General features: G+C 41.3%; 1 protein-coding gene and 1 pseudogene across 1 annotated transcript; both read right to left on the bottom strand.

The window, feature by feature from the left end:
• Window positions 1-8,991: 8,991 nt before the first annotated feature.
• Window positions 8,992-11,277, bottom strand: LOC109402661 (facilitated trehalose transporter Tret1-2 homolog). Its single transcript, XM_019675360.3, has 3 exons — window positions 10,838-11,277; window positions 10,150-10,767; window positions 8,992-10,019 (listed from the first exon to the last, which is right to left on the bottom strand). The coding sequence occupies exons 1-3, from the start codon at window positions 10,949-10,951 to the stop codon at window positions 9,162-9,164; spliced, it is 1,590 nt and encodes a 529-aa protein (XP_019530905.2). The 5' UTR covers window positions 10,952-11,277; the 3' UTR covers window positions 8,992-9,161.
• A 6,450-nt stretch (window positions 11,278-17,727) lies between these two features.
• On the bottom strand, window positions 17,728-23,307 carry LOC109402676 (facilitated trehalose transporter Tret1-like; annotated as a pseudogene).
• Between the last annotated feature and the right edge of the window lie 326 nt (window positions 23,308-23,633).

The raw sequence follows: 23,633 nt of genomic DNA, 5'->3' as shown, positions 1-23,633 counted from the left end.
TGGCCAGATGAACATCACGAAACTAATGATCGATTATGTGTTCTGAGCATTTCAGAAGAAAAGAGGTCAAACTAATAAGTCTGAATCTATTTGTTTTTTTTTCATACGATGCTCGATCCAATTCCGGAAAAAATCTTACAGTAATATCCCGCTAGGATTTGGGAATGTACCCTGTAGCGAAACTGCAAACAAGTAGTTGTTTTTTCAAAACATGTTTGAAATAATCAAATCCCTTCTGAAGCAAAATAGGATAAATCCCATCTGCCCCAGGAGATTTGAAAGGAGCAAAGCTATTAAGTGCATACTCAATCGATTCTATAGTTACAATACTCCGAGCCGAAGCTAAAGAATTATAACTACAGGAAAAGACATCAGGATTATCCGAAGATGTAATATCCACACATCCAGGGAAGTGTGTGCTGACTAAGCATTCCAGTACTTCCTCATCAGAGGAAGTCAGATCGCCATTTGGCAAACGAAGTTCGTTCACCCGGAAATCCTTAGATTTCGCAAGGATTTTGTTTAACCGACTGACTTCACTCAAGCTGGAAACATTTGTACAAAGGTTTTTCCAGCCGGATCGTTCAGCAGACCGGAGAGCTTTCCTGTAGGCCTTGCGAGCCGACCTGAAAGCCTCCGAACCAGCCGAACGTCGTCTGTTCCAACTCTTTCTACATTGTTTCCTGAGTTTCGCCAGATCAGAGTTCCACCAAGGGGTTCCTCTTGTGATCTTCACAGACCGTAGAGGGCATGCTTCTTCAAAAGCTTCCATGATGAAGGTCGTTGTAGTATCAACGGCATCATCTAAATCACTTGGAGTGTCAATGGATGGTGAATATCCATGAAATTTGGCTGCAACCAAATCAGTATAAAGATCCCAGTTTGTTGACCGAGGATTCCTGAAACGCAATGTTTGCGAAGTAACATTTAAATGTTCAGAAAAGATATAGCGATGGTCAGATAAAGATTCTTCATCTGACACATGCCAATTGGTCAACTCGGGACTAATTCTACTAGAGCAAAGCGTTATGTCTAACACTTCCTTTCTAGCAGATACCATGAAGGTTGGGCGGTTGCCTATGCTAAGTAATGCAAGATCTCTACTACTTAAGTACTCCATCAAACTAGAGCCTCTCAATATCTGAGCTGCCCCAGATGAAATAGTGAGCATTTGCATCACTGCCAACAATTAGCGGAAGGCCTTTTGAAGTACAGTATGCGATGACGTGTTTAAAAGCATCCGTAGAGGGCCCATATAGCCGAGGCGGTAAACGCGCGGGTATTCAGCATGACCATGCTGAGGGTGACGGGTTCGATTCCCGGTCGGTCCAGGATCTTTTCGTAAAGGAAATTTCCTTGACTTCCTTGGGCATAGAGTATCTTCGTGCCTGCCACACGATATACACATGCAAAATGGTCGTTGGCAGAGGAAGCTCTCAGTTAATAACTGTGGAAGTGCTCATAGAAGACTAAGCTGAGAAGCAAGCTTTGTCCCAATGAGGACGTAACGCCAAGAAGAGAAGAGAAGAGAGAGAGAGGGGATGGTTTGTCATGCGGTAAATTTCCTGTTCAGGTTTCCAACAGATACATCAATTGTGATAGCACATACAACTCTGGTGGTTAGTTCAGAGATGAGTGTAGCAACGATTGCGTTGTTAACTAGCACACATGCTCGAGGCATGACACGCGAGTTTGCCATTTCATTTTTACTGAAAGTAGCAAACACCGGATTCACAAGGTTTCCTAGATAGAAATTCCCCTTACGAAAGTAAGGTTCTTGGACTAAGGCCACTTGGGCTGTACCATTTTGCATAAGTCTGCAAAGATTAATTGTTGCTGTTCTTTTATGCTGAAGATTGATCTGAGCTATCCTAACCGTAGCCACTACCCAAACTAGGCAAGATTAAACTCTTCGCAATCACAGCACAACAAAGAACAGCAGCATTAAAACCAGATCAGTATCGATTGGAAAACGCCAAAGGCGAGGATACACAGAATACAATGTGTAAATCGCATGATGCGAAACCATATAGGTGAAAATTTAAACTAATTAACAACATCTTCATAATCCCGCCCTTATTTAGCCTGAAGTGAGACTAAAGAAGGGTAGCCGATTGTCTCGGAGAAACACAAGGTCCCCTGGCCATTGCTTCGGTTAGCGCAGTAAGGGCAACATACTGTGGAGGGCGCCCTGGTACTCCACCGGCTCCGTTTGCGGTTAGGTTTTTATTAGACCTCCCTAGCCATTCATTCCCAGGCACGGTAAGCATGAAGCCGCATTACACCATGAATTAGGGGTCACCTGTTGGTGGACTCTTACCACCGGAACAGGCGGTCCGTAGTGTTATTCTTAGCCAATTGAGACAATCGCTACCGACACTACACAACAATCTAGGCTGATCGAGAAAAGAAGTTAATATTGATGATCAACTTCATACGGGCCCGAACAGTCAATAAAATAATAATAAACGTGTTCGCTTTTTTACATTTGTTTTGTGTTTTGAAAAAAAAAGCAGTAGATATAAGTAAAGGCAAAACACCAATTCGCTCACTGGAGCCAAACGCAAGGTGGGAGCAAGCTACACACCAAAAACCAGTTGAAAGTTTCAGCAAAATTTTGCTGAATTTTACCGAGCTGAAGGATTCAGCAAAAAATTTGCTGAAATTCAGCAAAATTTTGCTGATTTGTTCAGTGAACTCTGCTGATCACCAGTAACGTTTTGCTGAAATTCAGCAAACTTTGCTAAAAGTTCATCAAAAAAATTTGCTGGACCCTTCAGCTCGGCAAAATTCAGCAAAATATTGCTGAAAGCGTTTGGTGTGTAGAGTCGAGTCAAGTACAAGATACTGAAGAATACCTTACAGTTGCGGTCGAAATACGTATCTGTCAAAGGATGCAAATTATTAGTGGAATTCAAAGGAACAGTACTTAACACGATTTTCTTTTACTTAGAGTACGGTGGTTACTCTCAACATATCTCTCGATACCGATCACTAGATGGTTAGTCCAAGCGAATAAGAGGATATCACACTCACACTTCAGGACTTCAAGGACTGCGAGCATCTGTTTCAAGGAGAATACCAAGGTATTTTGCTATCCGTTTTTGTCAGATTCCCAGGCACCATTACTAGACTCACCATTACTTTTGTTTCCGGATGGCGGGGCACTGTGATGACCCTGCACATTCTTCCCTATGCATTACATGGTTGCAACTGATTTCTAGTCATTCCTCGGGTGCAAGCACCACGTCCTCTGTAGTTCCGACAGATAGCATAGCATAGCATAGCCGACCGTACACATCCTGGGGTGGCTGTCGATAGAGAAGTTTAATGCGCCAGAAAAGTTGCCTGGGACTTGACAAACCTTTCATTTAACGAACTCTCGACACCTGGCCAGGTCCTTACGATCAGCGGGGATGGGGAGGAAATGTTGATTAGATATCTACTTAGAATATGTCCAAGAACTTTGCCCACTTCATAGATATCTGGAGTTGGAAATTGGATAGGGTTTAATGGGATGCTTTCCTTGGCGAAAAAGCGTACGAGAAATTGTCATGGTTTAATCATTTACCTGGTTACCACTGAAAAAGTAAAAATAAGCATTAATCAAGTCGCACAAATTTCGTAGGTAGTACAGCCATAGACCACAGTTGTGAGGATTGCCTCCTTCCCGTCGGATACCAAAACACAAAGATTGGAGACTTCTCTCTGACTTCTCAACAAGACTGACGCAATCCTCCAACAGTCTAGAGTTGTCCTGGCCTCGTTCTTGCGACTGCTGAGGAATATGAAAGGATGGTTAGTTAGACACCTAAAGATGTAGAAAGTTATATGACCTCTCGGGCCTAGGTGTCAAGGGGATATGAGTGTTGTTCTAGGTGTTGTTAATGGAAGGGTGCGGTTGGTCAACGTTCAGGTACACCATTATTAGACTGCTCCGAAATAGTTATCTGCCCAATACGTCTTGGTTTCCTCGTCATCTTAATGGCATTTATTTGTATAACTTGATTTTTCGGTTGAGAATCTGAAATATTACATAATATTAACATTGACGCCGAATAAGCTACATATTAGTGATACGCTCGCCACAGTTACATATTTTTATAACATAATTTGTATCATACAATAAATTTACCTGAATCCTGCTGAAATAAAATATTGATTAGCAGCAAAATTGAAACAAAAATATTACATAAACATCAAAAAAGTGCATCAAACTTCGATCTTGGAATATTTGTAAACTACTGCCTGATTACTTTAGGCAGGAAAATTTCAAGATAAAAATTTGATTTGGTAGATCTTACGCCGCAACGCACCATTCTGAGGTGATCTACCCACGTTACGGGCTATTCAGTTACTTACTGAAAAAAAAAAACGCATTTATCCGTTGACATATATCTTAAACCGCTGCTAATCGAGCAGTGATTAAACGATGAATAACAGCGGAAAATGTCAATCGGGAAGTGGAACCGTCTCGGCAGGGCTCCTATTTTGGACACTTTTCTGCCATAACTCAGCCAATTTTGAACTCTGTGGTTTTGGAACGCACAGAGATACGTATAGTATCTAGCAGCCGTATACAAAATTTCAAGTCAATTGGTTTGGAATTGACTGAGTTATAGCGAAAAGTGCACAAAATACTGGCCACAGACCAAGTGGTACGCTACCCTATTTCCGGTTAGTAAAAAAAGTGTCATTTCCTCTGTTCAGAATCAATATTGTGCCGTTTCAGGGTCCGCTACAGGGTGGTACCAAGAAATCTGAGGAGCGTTTTAAGAGAGCCCCAGGGGCATTTTGGGGGTTCTTAGTGGCTCCAGTGGGTCTTAGGAGCACTTCAGAGAGTCCAGGGGCATTTCTGGGGGCCTCAGAGGGTTTTAGGTGATCTAAGGGGGCTTCGGAGGGAGCGATGCCAGATGATTTTCTGTATCAATCGTTAAAAAATATTTATTCCATACAAAATTTGGGTGAAAAATCTGTATCCTATACAAGTGGAAAATCTGTATTTCATATAAACTCAATCTGTACAGATGGTCAAAAGTCTGTATAATACAGATAAATCTGTATATATGGCATCCCTGTTCGGAGGGTACCAGTAGATCTCAGAGGCGCTTCAGAGCATCTAAGGGGCTTGCCAGAGCGGCTCAAGAGGTTTCAGTGGGTTATGGGGTGTTTCAGGGGAGTACCTGGAGGTCGCAGAAGCATTTCAAAAGGGTCTAATAGCGTTTCAGGGGGCTTTAAGGGGCCTTTTGGACGCTTCATACTATTGAAATGATCAGGGAATGCGCGTAATCCATCTGAAATATCACTGAACAACACCTTTAAACTCATGAGACCCTCGGAAACCCTTGAAAGGCCCCTGAAATACATTGAAACGTCTCTGCAATCTCCACGGTTCTTTTGAAATGTCCTAGAAATACCTGTAAAACATTTGCAATTTTCCTGAAACAGTGGAACCACATCGAAATGTGCTTAAAATCCCAGTAAGCAATTTTGAATGATCATGAAACCTCTTGAAACGCCTGACAAAGATTCTTGAAACCCCTTGAAATGCAACTGAAAATCTCCTGAAGTGACCTAGCTATCAAACGCCCCTGAAAACCTTCAAATGCCCAGTAGCAAGACCTGTGCTCGCGAACTTAGTGTCCTCAATTAAGGTCTGACTGAATTTATGCACAAAACTTCTTCTTTTTATACCCTTTTTTATTTATGTACCTTCAGCTCATGGTATAAAGAGAGGTTAGGGGCGTTTCAAGGGATTTCAGAAGTCTTTTAAGAGTGTTCCAATAGACTTTGTTGACATTTCAATGGGATTGAGGGGCTTTTAGGAACGTTTCAAGAACTTTGAGAGGTGATTCAAGGCAGTCTCAGAAGCCTTTTAAGGGCGTTTCAAGGTATTTCAGAGAGTTTAGAGATTTCCAGGGGCGTGCCAAGAGATTTCAGGGACGTTTTATAGAATTTCAGAATTACTTCAAGAGGGTTTGAGGACCGTTTTAGGGGGTTTCTGGGACCCTTCGAAGGGGTTTTCAGGGCATTTAAACCCGATTACGAGGATTTCAAGTTTCAAAAGGATTGATGACCCTCGATGACTCTTGAGCAAACAATGAAGCATCAAGACACTGGCTCTGCTCTGGTTTTTTGCCGTTTGAGCCTTTAGATTATAATTTTATTATTATAATGTTTTTGAAAAGATGAAGATGTTTTGTGCCTTTTTGAGAAGTATTTCAAATGGAAATCGCTAAAAGGAATTTTTCCCTCTTCCAAATTTTTATCTAAAAATAAATAAATAAATAAGTTTCAATAGGATTAAAGAGGTTTCTGGGGCGTATTGAGACATTACAGAGGCGCTTCGAGGGGTTTTCAGGGTCGTTTCTGGGTAGATTCTGGGAAAATTTGGAAACCTTTTAAGGGTGTTTGGAGGTGTTCCAGATGCATTTCCAATGACTTACCCTCAGACTCTCTTTAACTGAAAACTCCCTGAAGCCTCATAAAACACCCCTGCCACCTCCGGTGAAGTCCCTGTAACTTCCTTGAAACCCTCTGGGATCCCCTTGAACGCCCCTAAGTTCTGCTGAAACACCCTGAGACCCTCGGAAAAGTTTCTAAGACGCTCGGACCCCATGAAAAGCCCCTGAGACTTTAAGAAACTGTCTCTCGTTAGCGCTATGGATCGCCAATCCGGAGACGGTGGGTTCGATTCCCGTTCCGGTCGGGAAAATTTTCTCGACTCCCTGGGCATAGAGTATCATTGTACTTGCCTCACAATATACAAATTCATGCAATGGCAGGCAAAGAAATTTATTCAATTAATAACTGTGAAAGAACACTAAATTGAAGCGTGGCAGGCCAGGTCCTAGTGCGGACGTAGAGTCATAAAGAAGAAGAAGAACTTCAAAAAACGCTCCTCAAGCCTTTTGAAAAACCACTGAGACCCTTTAGATCACCCTAGGGCCCCATTAATAGCCCCTGATAACCCCTGAGGTGTCTCTGCGACCTTCTTCTTCTTCTTCTTCTTCTTCTTCTTCTTGGCGTAATGTCCTCATTGGGACAAAGCCTGCTTCTCAGCTTAGTGTTCTACGAGCACTTCCACAGTTATTAACTGAGAGCTTCCTCTGCCAATGACCATTTTGCATGCGTATATCGTGTGGCAGGCACGAAGATACTCTATGCCCAAGGAAGTCAAGGAAATTTCCTTAACGAAAAGATCCTGGACCGACCGGTAATCGAACCCGTCACCCTCAGCATGGTCATGCTGAATACCCGTGCGTTTACCGCCTCGGCTATATGGGCCCTTCTGCGACCTTTTTATGCTCCCTTAAACGCTCGGAATTCTTTCTGGGACCTCCTAAAATGCCCTGAAATACTCCTGAGACCTCCAGGTAACTCGCTGAACCCTCATCATATCCCTAAAAAGCCCGTAGGGCATCTTCAAACGCCCCTGCAATCTCTTGATATCCCTTGAGATGAAGCAGGTCTCCCTAGGACCGCATGAAACAACTAGACACCCTGAAAACCCCTGAAAAGCTGTTCAGAATCCCTTGAAACCCCCTTTGGGACCCCTGAATAGCCCATGATTCTCCTTGAAGCAAATTTGAGACCACCTGGTGTTCCCTGAATCACCTTGAAACATCGCTGAGGTCTGCAGGTTCCCCCCTGAAACCCCTCTGTGGGGTGGGGTTAAGATCGTCTAATCTAATCTAATCTAATATAGTGCTTGCACAGCCAGTATTGAAAAGCATCCTGGAAATATCAAAATTTCTTCTGATATTTTCTTGTCAGCATTAATATTTGCAGCATATCAGAGATGTGATACAAATATTAAAATGGCCAGGCCCACTGTGCAGACTAATGGGTTAGGAAATAATTCAAAAAAAATGAGGCAATCAGGTTATCCACTTATGAATAACATGATTGACAAACATTTTTGAATTTAATGAAGGAAGAAACGGGGACAACCGTACCAACCGTTTCGTTTTCAAGGGATTGGGTTTGAAAATATAATCGTTGGAAGTGGCGTAGCTAAGAAGGTTAATGCACACTCCATGGCAGTACGATATTCAGGGATGGGACACTGACATTTACTTCACGTGCCCTGGTCCTAATGCCTGAAACGAAAAAAAAAAACAAAAAACACAACAAATCTGTCCTACGTAGATTGTTATAGAAATAACGAGTTTTAAAATATTGGTAAACAGCACAATATGTAACCTATACAGTACAATATTTGCATGATAGAAAAGTTACAAAGATGCGAATTTTCATAATAAAACCATAAATTACTTTCAACGTAGTGTAGCCACGCAGTGACATAGTGAAAATGTTTGAAAATCACGCATACCGCGTTGATCATTGAGCTAAACATATTTCAGCAAACCTAGTATCATGATAGCAGTGGCGTGTCGTAACCTCACTTTTTTCCTGTTCAACGACACTAATGTTGTATTTGTGGAGAATTAGGTTGTTTAGGGGTATCCAGATTATGTCATAATCAGATCCTCCGCCAAAAAGTTAGTCGAAATCCAAAGTTTCATAATTTTTGGAGTCCGGGAACTATTTTAAAAATGCATTTAAAGTTTGTATGGGGATTTTTTTTGTTCGGGTCGACCTGTCATTTATTGTCATTTTTCTGCATATTACAAGTCAATTTATTGTGAGAAATCAAGAATTTGCACTCGTTGAACAGGTAGATTTGAGGTTAAAGAAATCGCCACTACATGATAGTAATCGAAATAAGTATTTATCAAGTTGCCGAAACATGTCACACAGATACACAATTTCGCATTCAAAATCGGCCAATTGTTGGTATGGTTACTATCATGAACACGTTTCGGTTCCACTCACCCATCACATGCGTGTACGTACATACAAACTTGAGGGCTAAACACAACATAATAATGAAACGATCTTACCGGATTTTCTTGAACCGTTGATACCTATCCTGTCCTCTGTAGTTCCGACAGATTTACACAATTTATCGAGCTGCATTACCTATTTCTTAAAGCATTATTTAAAAAAAAATCGTTCTGAAATTATTGCTTTTGAGGTCATTCCATTTTTATTAAAGTGGTTTATCTAGTATCTAAACTTGGCAATAAGTATGTTCAATAAATAAAGCCTACTATTAAAACCACCCGCAAGCATTTTGTCTAAGTTGCTCGCACTTCTTAACGGCTGTCGGATCCATCATTGTCCTGTATCGTTGAATTGCTTTGGTCACTGGGGCGTCGCATCCTTTCGCCGGAAAGAATCTGCTGGATTTCCACCAAGGTGATACCCTTGGTTTCCGGAACCATGAAGAACACAAATACGGTGCCGAGGAGTGATAGGCCAGAGAACAACCAGAACACTCCGGCAATGCCAAGGTCATCCAGAACGTCGATGAAAAACTTCGTTACAAGGGAAGCGAGCAGCCAGTTGAACGCTCCGGCCAGTGGGCTGACGTAGGCCTTGACGTTGCTGGCGCACAATTCCCCGACCATAAGCCATGGAATAGGGCCATAACCGATGGAGAACATAGCGATGAAGAGGCATACTGCCAGGACCGGGAGCCAGCCAAGGTTCTTAACTTGGGTGGAATCGTCTTCTTGTAGCTGGAAGTACACCGCCAGGAGGATGGTGGAGATAGCCATGAAAATGGCAGAGATCATCAGCAGGATTCGACGGCCTACCTTGTCGACGATGAAGATAGTGAGCAACATTACGACGACCTGGATAGCTCCGACGATGACAGTAGTGACAGGGGTGGCCACCAGCACTCCGCTATTGGTATCATTGAGGATAAAGGTCGTGTAGGAGATGACGGCGTTTATACCAGACAGCTGCTGGAAGAACATCAACCCCAGGGAGATGATCAACGTCCGCATGGTAGCACGCTGCTTGAAAGCTTGGAAGAAGGTTTTAATTTTCTCGCGAATGTTGGCCTCTTCCGCTCTGAGTTCACTGATTTCGGCCCACTCATCATAGCGCCTTCCGCGCAGCCACATTAGCGACCTTGAAGCATCGTAATCGCGATTCTGTTCGATCTAGAGTGAAGGGGAAAACTGTCAGCTAGATTGCCCAGAAATTCCAAGGAAATCTACAAGAAATTTATTCGAGACACCTCTGACATTTGCTGTTGATACGTCAATGGCGTGAAGAACATTGAATACTTACAAAATACTGAGGACTCTCCGGCATAAAGCAAATAAATCCGATCACAAGCGGAACCACAGCGCCACAGATTATGCTCAGCATTTGTACGTTTACTGCGTCACCGATTCCGTAGACAAACAGTATACCGATCGTGACCAGCAACTGGTATAAAGTTCCCAGCGTTCCACGAATCAAAGGCTGTGCGATCTCAGCCGTATAAGTTGGCGCAGCGATACAGAACGCACCGCCTCCGATACCGACGAAGAATCGCCCAACCATCAGCATGGCCACGTTTTTCGCGAAGATGATCAACGACCACCCGAGTAGCAGTGGCAGAGCCATGGCCAACATGGCCCGCTTCCGACCGATCATCTTCATCAGAACACCGATCAACAAGCACATCACCGCTGCGCCCAGATTGGCCATCGATCCGATCCAGGAGAATTCTTCGTCACTGATCGGGAACCCATACTCCTTGTTCTGCACCAACGGAATCTCCACCTGTGAGGTCCACCCGAGGAAGGTACCAGTCGCTAGGGCGCCAGCGGACACAGCCAACCCGGCGATGTATTGTGGAAGCTTCCGGCCGGATTCACCGTCCAAGTGATTCACCACGAAGTCGCTTGTTGTTTCTCGGGGCTGAAACAAAAATGGTTTAAAAGTTAGTCAAGGTGGGTAATTTGCAACCAGAGTGCAATCCACGCAGTACATCCGGATCCGGGTGTGAAGCTGCACCGTAAGGTCGTGACCCCGAAGACACTGATAGAGCTGTTGCTGGAATAACAGCGATGAGTGGAGTGCGCTCATTATCGGAATTCCTCATTTAGGTACGATAAGCTAAACAATTAACTGTTTCGTCAGAGCCGAACTCAATCAAAGTTTGAATAACCGATATAACGATCGGCCAGCTGTACCAATAGGGACCAAATTCTTATTCTAGCACGTTTGAGCACAACATTTTGAAAATACCGCTCCCGCGACCAACTTAGAAATGAATAATAAAGAAACATTTTCGATACGGATTACTTAACGTCACAGACAAACAGTCGTAACAACAGTCGTATCCCCCAATATTAGCATTAAGACGCTCACTGTGAGCAAACGAATTCGCTGCTAGGAAGGTAAACATTGTAGAGTGACCGGAATGAGACGACTGTTTGTCTGTGGGTCCGTTATCATTTTTCAATAGAAATGAGATAAGGTTTAAGAATATCCAATATCCTGACGTAGTCGACCTAAGAGATTTGCTGGAAGGCCCGAGCAAATGTGGATAGCAAAATAACTTTCTTTATCGATAAAACAAAAAAAAAACCGTGGACATGGTAGCCAAATGAGATAGCATCTGTTTTCAAACAAACAGTTCATAGCTAACAGTACCAGTAATCTGGTGAACCTCAATTGGGTTTTTAAATAATGTAAAATGTATTGATTTTTTTTATTTTATACGAAAGTGTACCTTTTTCTGAGCCACTATGATTTTCTTCAGATTTTTAGAACTTTATTTTGGCACCTAAAATCAATTTCAAACATATTTTTCGAAATCTCCTTTTGACAGCTGCGCCCAGTACAAAATGCGACGAGTGGTGATTCGACAAATCGCTCCCATACAAACTTCAAATCGATTTTTAAATAGGTTCCCGGGCACCGAAAATCATGAAAATTTGGATTTCATGACATATTGTCCCATGTTCCATGGGAATTCCTATTAACACGGGAGATCTACATATACCGCACACGGCAGTATAGGAGCTATTAACGCCAGATTGTGAGGAGCTGTCGACCAAGTTTGTTATCAGCCGCTTTAGTGTGTTTCGATATTCAGCTCAATTCAATAATATTGCATAACATATGTACATTTCTTATCAACTTAAACTCAATTATAACATAACTTATTATCGCTCTCTGTTATTCTCTGTTATCTCAACGCATCCTTTGGCCCCTTTGCCTCTCTGCGCTTTCTCTCCGTTGAGCGATACGTCTACTGGATTGAACACGACGATGTTACAAACTCTGGATAAAAAGTGAGTTTCTAATACCGTTGGTTTAGCCATCTAGACCACGATTTCCCAACCTTCGTTTCGCGACCCCCCAACTGCTTGCTTGCAGGCACACTGCGATTGTTCTGGGCAAAGCGGGGTGACAACATGCCGGGGGGTCGTAAGGGGCAAGGTTGGGAAGCGATGGTCTATTTAGACCTACCGCTACGGCACATATGTCCGATCGTGAAAGGTCGCTGTGTGTTCCACGAATGGGTGACAAAACATCGAAAGGACAAAACGTCAAAAATGAGTAATAAAAGCAATTAGTAAGATCTTTATTCTTTTGATGGAAACTCATTCCTTCACTTGTAACTGATGACTAGCTCAGGGAGAGCCTTCCTGAGACCTCCTGGTGTCTTGACCAGTTCTTCGCATGCAGATAGGGGGATTACGGGCATAATGGACACCCGGGACGAAATGGACACCCCTGGTTTTGCCGGAACCGTTGACTTTTATGTTAAACTTTTAATGCAGAAGTGTAAAGGAACAAGTCATTGTTCTATTTTTCAAAAGTACCATTTATATTGCTTCAAAATAACCATAATATCATTGAAATTGAAATATGTTTTTGATATGGTGAAATTCTTATAATTTCGAAGCAGCAGCAAATAAGGTATTACGAGTGTTGGAGTGTGCCTACCATAAAAACAAGTGAATTTTTACCTTATCAACATGTATACGGAGATTTAGCATTGGATGAAGTATATTATTTTTGATCAGAATTTACTTAAAATAACAATTATAACGTTGTTATTGATTCGTGGCGAAATGAACACTGGCGATTACGAATGGAGGTACGCGCATTGCATACTGCTAGGCGTTTTAGAGAGTTTGGAAAAAAATCAATCCGAATATTTTAGCCTATAGTTTCTTTAATTAAATTTGATGTTATGTAAACTCGTCAAAGATGGAGTATTATATCTGTGGTATTGATCTCGGTTGGCAAATTACTTAACTGATAGATGTAATCAAAAATTAGCATAAAATATGCAAGGGTGTCCAAAAACTTCTGGCAGCACTGCTTTAGCTCATCCACGTTTTAAACAAGTTCTTATTTTCCGTTCAATTAAACGCTACAAACCAACCGCTAATTCATTCGCGCCGGTTTATGTGTATCTATTGTACTTTACGCGCCGATACGTAGTGTTATCCGTTTATTGCGGAGATTCCACCTGTTTAGACTCCTGTGCGAAAATTAGTTGCGTGGATTTTTCTTGCGTTGGCACACGGATGTGTAAACAGACCGTGTGCTGGCGAATATTTCACACTGCGTTGTTGAGTACACCTTTGGCGATGGTTTTGCAATGTAAACAATCATTTATAATGTATCTACGCTAAAAATAAGCCTTATCATTTTTTTTGCGTCAGTGGTCTAGATTCGTATTTACGAAGACAAAAATGTTTCTGCCAAGTTCTGTCATTTCTTTTTTTTTCCATTATTGTGAAATGAGTACGGTCAATCAAGTGTGGCTTATCCAAAAATCCGCTGATTATTTATTCTCTATACAATATCAAAATGTTTTACAAAGTTATAGCAAATTTACAAAAATAAAACATTCGAATCATTAGAACTTTTCGAAAAGTTTTCAATAAATTGCAACTTTTTTTTGCCTTTGGTCATATTTTAGTCGAGCCCAACGATACATAAAGACCAATACATTAGTCATAAACTTTCAAAATTTAATTTAATTCGGTTCGCTTAGTCCTAAGGTACAGTAATTTGATAAACGGAAGTCAAAAAAAAAGATATAGATAGAAGGGCTCTAATTTCGTGTAGAGTTAAAAAATCAATCAAGCCCAAATTTGCACCAATTAAATCAAACTCGTTGAGGAACAAGTAATCAAAATTTGAATAGTTTTGGTGGACTTTATAAAAGGATACAACTTGCTAAAAATGTTTTAGGCAATTTTTAAAACTTAGCTTGCTTTTGTATATACCACTAGGCGGTGCTAGAGGTCAAGCAAATTTTAAATTTCATATATCTCAGAATTCTGGTCACTTACAAAGTTGGTGTCTTTGACAATGTTGTTTGGTAGGTCAAGGGCTTACAGTTAATGGTCCACTTGTTTCGAAATTTCAGCACAAGGAAGCGCTAGTTACACATTTGCAAAATTATGGAAATGAATGTTTTTTTTTCGTAAAGCAAAAGTCAAAGGTTTTTCTAAGAGCTATATATTAGTCATAAATGTGCAAAATTTCATTTCATTCGGTTCACTTAATCCAGAGATATAGCAGTTTAACGAAGAACACTCAAATATGAAACATTTTACTAGAGTCGCTCCAACTTCATGTAAAACTATCCAATCGAGCTCAAACTTGTACCATATATAGCTAATTAGTTGTGCAACTAGCAGATAAAATTTGAGAACATTTCCTAGACATTATAGAAAGTTACAGGTTGCTGAATATATTCGAGATAATAAGCAAAAGATACATGCTTCTACTAATTTGCAACTAGCGCCGTCTACTGGCAGAGTCTTGAACCAATCAGCTAATCAACTGAAAGGCCTTAATAAACCAAACAACATTGCCGAAGAAACCAGCTTTCTAAGTAATCAGAGTCCTGAGATATATGAAATTTAAAATTTGCTTGATTTGTCTTCGCAAATACGGCTCTGGACCCATTGTGCAGTGTGGCGGCTGTATCACTTTCATCACCAAGCCACGTTTGTGTTGATCATGATGGCTTTCAGCTTTTCGTCTATTCATGTGCAGTTATAGCCGTGCTGGTTAGAGCGCAGGATACTGTGTATCACCATGATAGTGTCTCGGTTCGATTCCCGCCGCCGTTCGTATTTCGTTTTAAACATGTATTGGTATTTAATGCCGCCGCTGCTGCCATGATCAGTCTAAAAATAGAACAAATAATGAGAAACCAGTGCGACAGAGCACACGCACGCACACATGCGAAATTTTCCTTTTCCAGATTCTAGGAAGCCAATACAATTTTTGGTGCCACCTACCAATTTTTGTATTTGCAAGGCCCCAATACAATATTTGTATATGTTTCATACCTCATTGTATTAGAATTTCTTCTCACTGTTCTTCGAGAGTGTATTCAGTGAGGTGTCTCCAGTAGCTCGTCAAGATCGCTTCGACCATATTCCCACGCACAGCATCAATCTGCCTGTTATACAGTTCTCCTCGAATGAAGTGCTGATCGCAATCAACGACCTTGATACTAAACAAGGATCTGGAACTGACGGCATCCCTCCGGTATTCCTGAAAAACTGTTCTAGTGAATTAGCAGCCCCTATCGCAACTATCTTCAACCGTTCGTTACGAGAAGGGATTTTTCCAGCTGCTTGGAAAACAGCGTTTATCGTTCCAATTCACAAGTCCGGAAACATCAATCGTGTGGAGAATTATCGAAGCGTTTCCATACTATGCTGCATTAGCAAAGTTTTTTTTTACGAGATATTTAGCCCTAGGCTAGTTTATCTCGGGACCCACGCTTTACTTCCCTTCCGAAGGAAGAACCCACATTTGTGAGTTTGTCGGGAGTGGGATTCGATCCCAGGTTCTCGGCGTGATAGTCAAGTATTCTAACCATCACACCAGATCCGCTCCATATTAGCAAAGTTTTTGAAGACATAACGTTTTCGAAATTTTTTTGTTTATCATATAAGTGTGGGCCACCCTAATGTGGGAGGTATGCGGTAGGGATACTACTCCCGACAACATAGTTGAGCGGATGTTTACGGGGGTGGACAAGTGGATCGCCGTATCGGCCACGGTATCCACAATCGTGCTTCACCTCCAGAGGAAAGTCGAGTTGGTCCCCTAGAGAACAGCTATACATGATAGCTGACGTTTAATAAAGAGAGTGCGTAAGTACGGTCCCTCCCTCCACGAAGTCATCCCTAACGGGCGTACCACGGAGGCAAGGAAAGGTAGTGACAGAATGAGGTTTTTTAAGGTGTTGCCAACCATCAGATTTCCTCATTTCATAAAAAAGGTGATGTCCGGAACATTAGGGACCCCTAAAATTCTTTGCGACCTCCTGAAACGCCCCAGGATCTTCATTGGACCCCCTTAAAAGCTCCTGGTACCCCTCTCAGACCATGGGAAACGTTCTTAAACGACTATGAAATCCCCTTGGACACCCCGGAGACCCCCTGAAGCACCCCTGAGAGCCCACTGATATATGTTACCCTCTACTGGCATTTACCAGATCTTCTTGAATGTAATAAACTTGCATAAAAACTTGTAATTAGAAGGCACAGAATGTTGCTAGTTGACAAATTGGAAGATGAATTTGTGAAAAAACTCATTACCTCTTCTGTGGCTTAGTCGGTTGAAGCGCCGGTCTAGCGAATACGGAGTGGTGGGTTTAAATCCCACCAGAGCGTGATTTTTTAACAAATTAATCTCTCAATTTGTCAATTAGCAACATTTTGTGCTTCCTAATTACAAGTTTTTATGTATGCCCCTGGACTGCCGTCGGACGCATAAAAGTCACATGTTACATTTCGACATTTTTGAGGTTTTTATGTCAAACGTCATATTTTGATGCATATTTTTGAAATATTTTGTCAAAATATGAACTTATATATGTTTCGATAGTTCAATTGTTTTGAAGTGAATCAAATGCGACAATAGCCAAATTTTATTTGAAACTTCAAATGCGTTTTTTTCGTGTTTTTCTATTGTAACATGTGACATTTATGCGTCCGAGGGCAGTGGAGCTCTCCTAAACCACTCGGAAGCGTTCCTGAACAGTAGTGTTGGTAAAAACTCAAATTCTCAAATCTCATGGTTGAGTTGTTTCACGCGCGATTCTTGATTCACCAAACTCACCGCCGAAAAAATCACGCATGAGTTAACTCGCAATTTTACTCATTGCTTTATTTCTTGGTGTTCTTATTATTTACATCAAAGTTTTTAGGATTATATCATAGAACAAAAGCAAATCTAGAGTAAAATAACACTGAATGCCGTTCAAATTAATTTGGATTAGTTTTACAAGCGAATGAGATTTTGGCGCTTGACTCGTGAGAGCGAGATTTGGCATAAAAATCTATCGCGTGAGAAAATGATTCAGAATCGCGTGCGAGTTTGCTCACGCATGAGCGGTTCATGAGTCTGCTTTGAGTGTGATTTTACCAACACAGTTCCTGAGACCACTATGAACGTCCCTGAGACCCTTTGAAACGCCCCTAAGAAAGTCTGAAACCATTCTGAAACCCCCTGGGACCCACTGAGATGTCTTGATACTTCCTGTGACCCTCCAAAACACCCATAAAACCACTTATAAAACCCCTGTAATCCCCTGAAGCGCCCAGAGACCTCTTAGAACTCATTAAAAATCGTGAGACTTCCTATAACGGTCGTGAGATTTCCTGAATCGCCCCTGAGGCTCCCTGGGATCCCTAAAACTCCCCTGGGACCCCTGATATTCCCTGGGACCTCCTGGAATATCCTTGCAGCCTCCCTCCACTTTTCCGTATAAACGCCCCAAGGCCCGCCTTTTCATGGATTCCGTCATTTTTTTCATTTTCTTATGTACAATGTTGGTTCGCCAAGCTCGTGGCGCAACAAGAAGTGCATGGGCGGACGCAGCCTACAGAAGTCTGGCAGAAGAGGTCCTTGACGAAAGGGTCACGGTGAGGGCTCTTACAGAGGAGGCGTGAGGCTCTGAAGGTGAGGAACCTAGAAGAGCTCACCGATGCGGAAGAGATCGTCACGGCACTGCGGCAACAGTGCGAAGTGTAGGTTGCCACCGCAGCCGTTCGGCTACAGGAGGGCCCGGCAGGGCCATAGGTAGCCATGGTACAGCTACTTGTGGCGGACGCAAAAAAAAAGTCTGTTAAAGTAATTTTGTACCGATTTTTCGAACCCTCTAAGCAGAATACCCTCTTCAAATGAGTGTAATCAGTTTCGTACCTTTTAATTTCGCCCTATGTTGCTTATCCTTTGAATAGTAGCGGTAGGATTTTGGTATATAAGCGGGGCGAATGCGATGACTTCTTCAGTGGATAACTGACACTGAGGAAGATTACAAGTGGTAGTCGAAATACGCGTATCTGTCAAAGGATAAGCAACATAGGGCGGAATTAAAAGGTACGAAACTGATTACCACAAGGCACAGGCTGCACCAGTATTCAACTGTTATCTGGGTCATGCCGGATCTCGGGTCCCGGAGAGACAATGGGTTTGGCGGAAATAAGTACGATTGCCTCTTCTCCTTTATTGTTGGTGTCAGAGTTGGTCCCATTTCCTCTCTAACTGGGCTTTTTCTTTCCCCTCATAAACATAAAAAAGACGGTCATTTGCTCAGTATATCCATTTATATATGAGATTTCAATTCCCGAATTTTCCATTCAAAATTGATATTCGAAACGAAATAATGACCTTTCGGTACAATTCTGTTGTCTGAGAAAGGTAAAAATTGATAATCCATATCAGTGATAAACCGGGCCACTGCCTCTTTCCGTCGAGCGTATTAATGTTTCAGTTCCTTCAACTTTCAGCATAGCTGTATATTTAGTATACTAGTATACTAGTATCCTCGTCATCCTCCATCGCTGGATTACTTTGAGCACTGTAGCGTCGCATCTCTTCGCCGGAGAGCATCAGCTGGATTTCCGCAAGAGTGGTTCCCTTGGTTTCCGGTACCACGAAAAATACAAATACGGCGCCGAGAAGTGATAGGCCAGAGAACAACCAGAACACTCCGGCAATGCCAAGGGCTTCCATAAGGTTATCGAAGAACTTCGTTATGAGAAAGGCAAGCAGCCAGTTAAAACCTCCAGCCAACGGGCTGACGTGAGTCTTGACGTTGCTGGCGCTCAATTCACCGACCATGAGCAATGGAATAGGGCCATAACCGATGGAGTACGCACCGATAAAGAAGCATACGGCTAAAACCGGGAGCCAGCTGTGGTTTTCCACGACGGTGACGTCATTTTTCTTGAGCATGAAGTACACGGCGAGGACGAATGTGGAGATAGCCATGAAGAGGTCGGAGATCATCAGCAGTATTCGACGGCCGACCCTGTCGACGATAAAGGTGGTAAAAAGCATTGCGACGACCTGAATAGCTCCGACGATAACCGTGACAGTGGTAGCTTCGACTGCGATGTTGGCATCATCGAAGATGGTTGACGTGTAGAATATGACAGCGTTGATACCGGACAGCTGCTGGAAGAACATCAACCCCAGGGAGATGATCAACACCCGGATGGTGGCACGTTGTTTGAAGCTTTGGAAGAAGGTGATCATTTTTTCGCAAATGTTTTCATCTCTGAGCTCTTCCATTCCGTCCCTTACATCGCTTACGCGGTTTGGTGCGATCTAAAAGTGAAAATAGAAAATGAACTTTGACTATTCTCAGCTGCTTTGTTAAAAATGGATGTGCTTTTAAGTTACCCCAGCTATAACTATTCTTTTTCCATGAACAAGACTGCGTTAATATTAGTTATTAATGTGCTTAAGCCATTTCGCCTGGATGGCAAAAAAATTCAGAGAGTTCCACATTTCCAAAGTTAGAGGAATTGATTCTAAGGAATTCATATCGTATCCGTCAATTTCCTTAGATATGGTTTCACGAACTAGTAATACTCACGAAATACTGAATCCCCGTCGGCATAAAGAAGATCAATCCGAACACAAACGGAACTGCACCGCAGATAATGCTCAGTAACTGGACGTTTACAGTGACACTGACTCCATAAACGATCAGGATACCAATAGTCACCAACAACTGGTATAACATTCCCAGCTTTCCACGATTCCAAGACGGCGAGATCTCAGCAGTATAAATCGGTGCACAAATACAGAACACACCGCTTCCGGCACCAAGGAAGAACCGCCCAATCAGCATCATGGGCACGTTTTTTCCAAAGATAATCAAACACCACCCGACCAGATGCGGCAGAATCATGGCCAACAAGGCTCGCTTCCGGCCGATCATCTTGATCAGAAACCGAATCAAAAAGCACATCAGCGACGCACCTATGTTGGCCATAGATGCGATCCAGGAAAAGTCTTCGGTACTGACCGCGAACCCATACTCCTGCTTCTGCACCAACGGAACCTTCGTTGGAGAGGTCCACCCGAGGAAGATACCGGTCGCCAAGGCGCCTGCGGACACGATCAGCAGGATGATAAGTTGTGGCACATTCTGACCGGACTCACCGGCCAAGTGGTTCCCCACTAAACTGGTTCGGCCTTCGTATGGCTGAAATGGAAATGGTTCGCAAAATAAGTTGAAGTGTGTCATTTGCAATCAGAGTGTTGCGTAGAGTACTTCCCAAGTAACACAACTTGTTATATTAGTGTAAATAATACGAGTTTAATACAAACGCCTTTGTTATTTTGCATATACGCAAAACTTAAATTTGTACGCTTATATCACTGAAAAAGCGCAAAAAATGGCGGCTTATAGAACATCATTGTTGTTATATAAGATGTTTTCCAATACAGTACTAAAACATACAATAATGTTTTCAAGATGTTTTCTCAAACATTCGAAATACTAACTCGCTACAGCCAAACTAGCAGATAGAAATACATTTTTGCAACCATCTGATGACTTTTAATTATTTCGAATGATTGAATTCTCATTGCAATTAAATTTGTTCATGTTTGTTTGTGTTCTGTAGTATGGCTGTAAATCATGTGCCATTCTAAATTTATGGTCAAATAAGCACAAATACTCATCATAAATTCATGCGCTTCTCATCTGATTGAAAATGGGAATGAAAGTTCGTTCGTTTCTTAACGTCTCGTGAAATTTCCTATCAAGTTTCCCAAAATCCAACATGGTAGCTGCATCGCACAGTGCCGTTCAAAAATAGGAACCTTCTTTAAAATTGAGCAATATTCTAATAAAAATACGGATACCATGTAATAATTACGTTTTGAAAGGAAAATTAAACCAATTTTATTTGTTAAATTCTTTGTTTTTATATATGAAAATCAACGCACTTTGTACACAGCACGAAGAAAACAAAAGTAACAAACTGTACGGTATAATCAACCGAATGAATCAAAAATATTGATTGATTAAGCTTTATTATAAAGACTTTCAGCCCTATCAGAAATATGTACGGTTGACGTTATGTCTAAAATATGACGATTTCGTCATAAACGACTGAAATTTCATATTTTATTTTTCATTCCAATGCATCAAATGTTAAGATGTATGTACAATTTTAACAAGCACTGTAATTTCTCATACCTAAAGCATCAACTTAAAGTTTAAACATATATTCATGTTTGAAATACATGTTTTGTGCATCTCAACAACAAGTATGTAGAACATAATTTCAATTGATAAAAATACTTTGGATAAACATCACAATAACGTATTTTAAACAACCAATTGCGGAGCCTATACCAAGTTTTGTTTTTGACTACCAGATTCGGACATCAGTACAACAATAACAAATATGTGATGAAGTTCCAAAAATCATTTACATATTGTGAACGAGTTTGAGTCGCGAGTGCAAAACCTATTGCTGTTTAGTGTTGCTGTAACAAGTGTAAAGTGAAAAGATAAAATCGTTACAGGTGAATACATGAATTGGGCTGCAAGTGACACGGGAGCTGATGTTGTGGGGAACATTTCGAGGTATTTAATGTGTAACCCAAGCCACCGGATCAACAAGTTTGTTGTGGACGGCGCTGCAAACCAACAATGTTGTGATTAATGATATTTTGGCATAAAAATAACATGTTTTGAACATGTTTGAACATATTGGTCTTAACTTTGTACTGCTGAATTTTTTGCACAACATCTGTATTTGAGGGGATACGATGATATAAATAGTTGCTTTCTCGACGTCAAAAATACAAAATAAAAACTTGTGATACTACTGATCAGTTTTTCAGTAGTTTGTTATCGCAATACATAGTTAAAACATGATTTCAACTGGAGATGTTTACAGTTTCGTTAATAGTACTTTATTATAACATCTTTTTGAACTTTATTATCTGAAGATGTTTTCTGTGTTACTTGGGTTCATCATCACCCGGATGTAAAGTGGCACCGTATGGTCGTGATCCTGAAGACAGTGATGGGGCTGGCGCTGGAATAGCTGCGATGAGTGGAGTGCGCTCATTATCGGAATTCCTCATTGACGATTCGATGAATAGTTAACTGTTTTGTTAGATCCAAACTCATAACAATTTGGATAAACGGTAAAACAACTGCCCACCAGCAGCGATGGAAGTCAATGCTTATTGGAGGATACACGTTCACTAATCACATCACATTTTGCAAACACCGTTCCTGGAGTCATCTTTGAATGGAGTTAGGGTAAAAGCTCCCTTAGTGGAGGTAGTATCAATAGTGGTGGTAGTGGCAATTAAAAACTGTTTCGACCAAAAAGCTTACAAATGGCATTTTTAATAGATGCATCATACCTAATTAATAACATTGATTCAGTTTTATGTTCAGGATTTAGCGGAAAACCTATTTTAAACAATTATTTTCCTTAAATTTTTGGCTCCTTTGCACCTATAGTGGTGGTATTGTTCCTATAGTGGTGGGTCCCATAAGAATTCAATGGGATGCCCCACTATAGGAACCAATGTTAAATTTTACCTCCATAATAGGAACCGTGTACCTATAGTTGGTGCAAGTGATTTATTAGCAAAAACTGAAATAAACAATGGTTTTTACATTTTTCCTAGCAAATTTAAGTGAAAATCTATCGATTAACGTTTTGAGACTTCTTATTTTGCGGTATTATTAATTTTATTCAATTATTTTACTACAAGAAGCTACTAATAGCACCACTATTGGTACATTTACCCTAACTGGACTTTATCGATGTGGGATACTTTTTCAATATCCGTCACGTACAAACAGACGTACCAATTAGTACACAAGCTAGTCACGCTGTGTTTCATAAAATGCTCACAATATGAAGGTATCCAACAAACGTCAAACAGAGGGGATCATCCTGTAGACATGTGAACAACGTAGAGCGACACTAGAATGAAACGACTGTTTGTCTGTGATGTTTCCATTATCATTTTCTTTCGAAATTTGATAAGATTTCATTATATTCAAAATCAGATAAAGCCAATCCAGAGCAATCACCTTATCAGCCTGGTGGAGTGAACAAGATGAAGACGACAAGTTCCGCAAACGTCAAACTGCTGGGCGCCATAAAATATAGGCACATATTTTGGAACACTAATCTGTTGCCCGTCAAGTGTGTTATCCAGGAATCACTGTGTATCCCGTCACTCGACACTGACGGCCAACCACGAACACTTACACGCCACAAATGAGTGACCCGAGAGCAGAGTTTAAAATTTTCATTTTTAATGAGTGAAAACAACGTGAATTTTGAAAATTCTCAACTGAAGGATCAAAACAAAATTCATTATGGTGAATGAATATTTTCACTTATTCATTCATTTTTCTGTTACTGACAATTTTCACTGAGTGTTACCGTGATATCCGTTCCGTAACCGTTTGAAATTACCGAAATAAACTACTTCAGAAA

This window comes from Aedes albopictus, chromosome 1 (genome assembly GCF_035046485.1).
Source record: "Aedes albopictus strain Foshan chromosome 1, AalbF5, whole genome shotgun sequence".
Lineage (NCBI taxonomy): Eukaryota > Metazoa > Arthropoda > Insecta > Diptera > Culicidae > Aedes > Aedes albopictus.
This window is presented reverse-complemented; position numbering and strand designations above follow the sequence as displayed.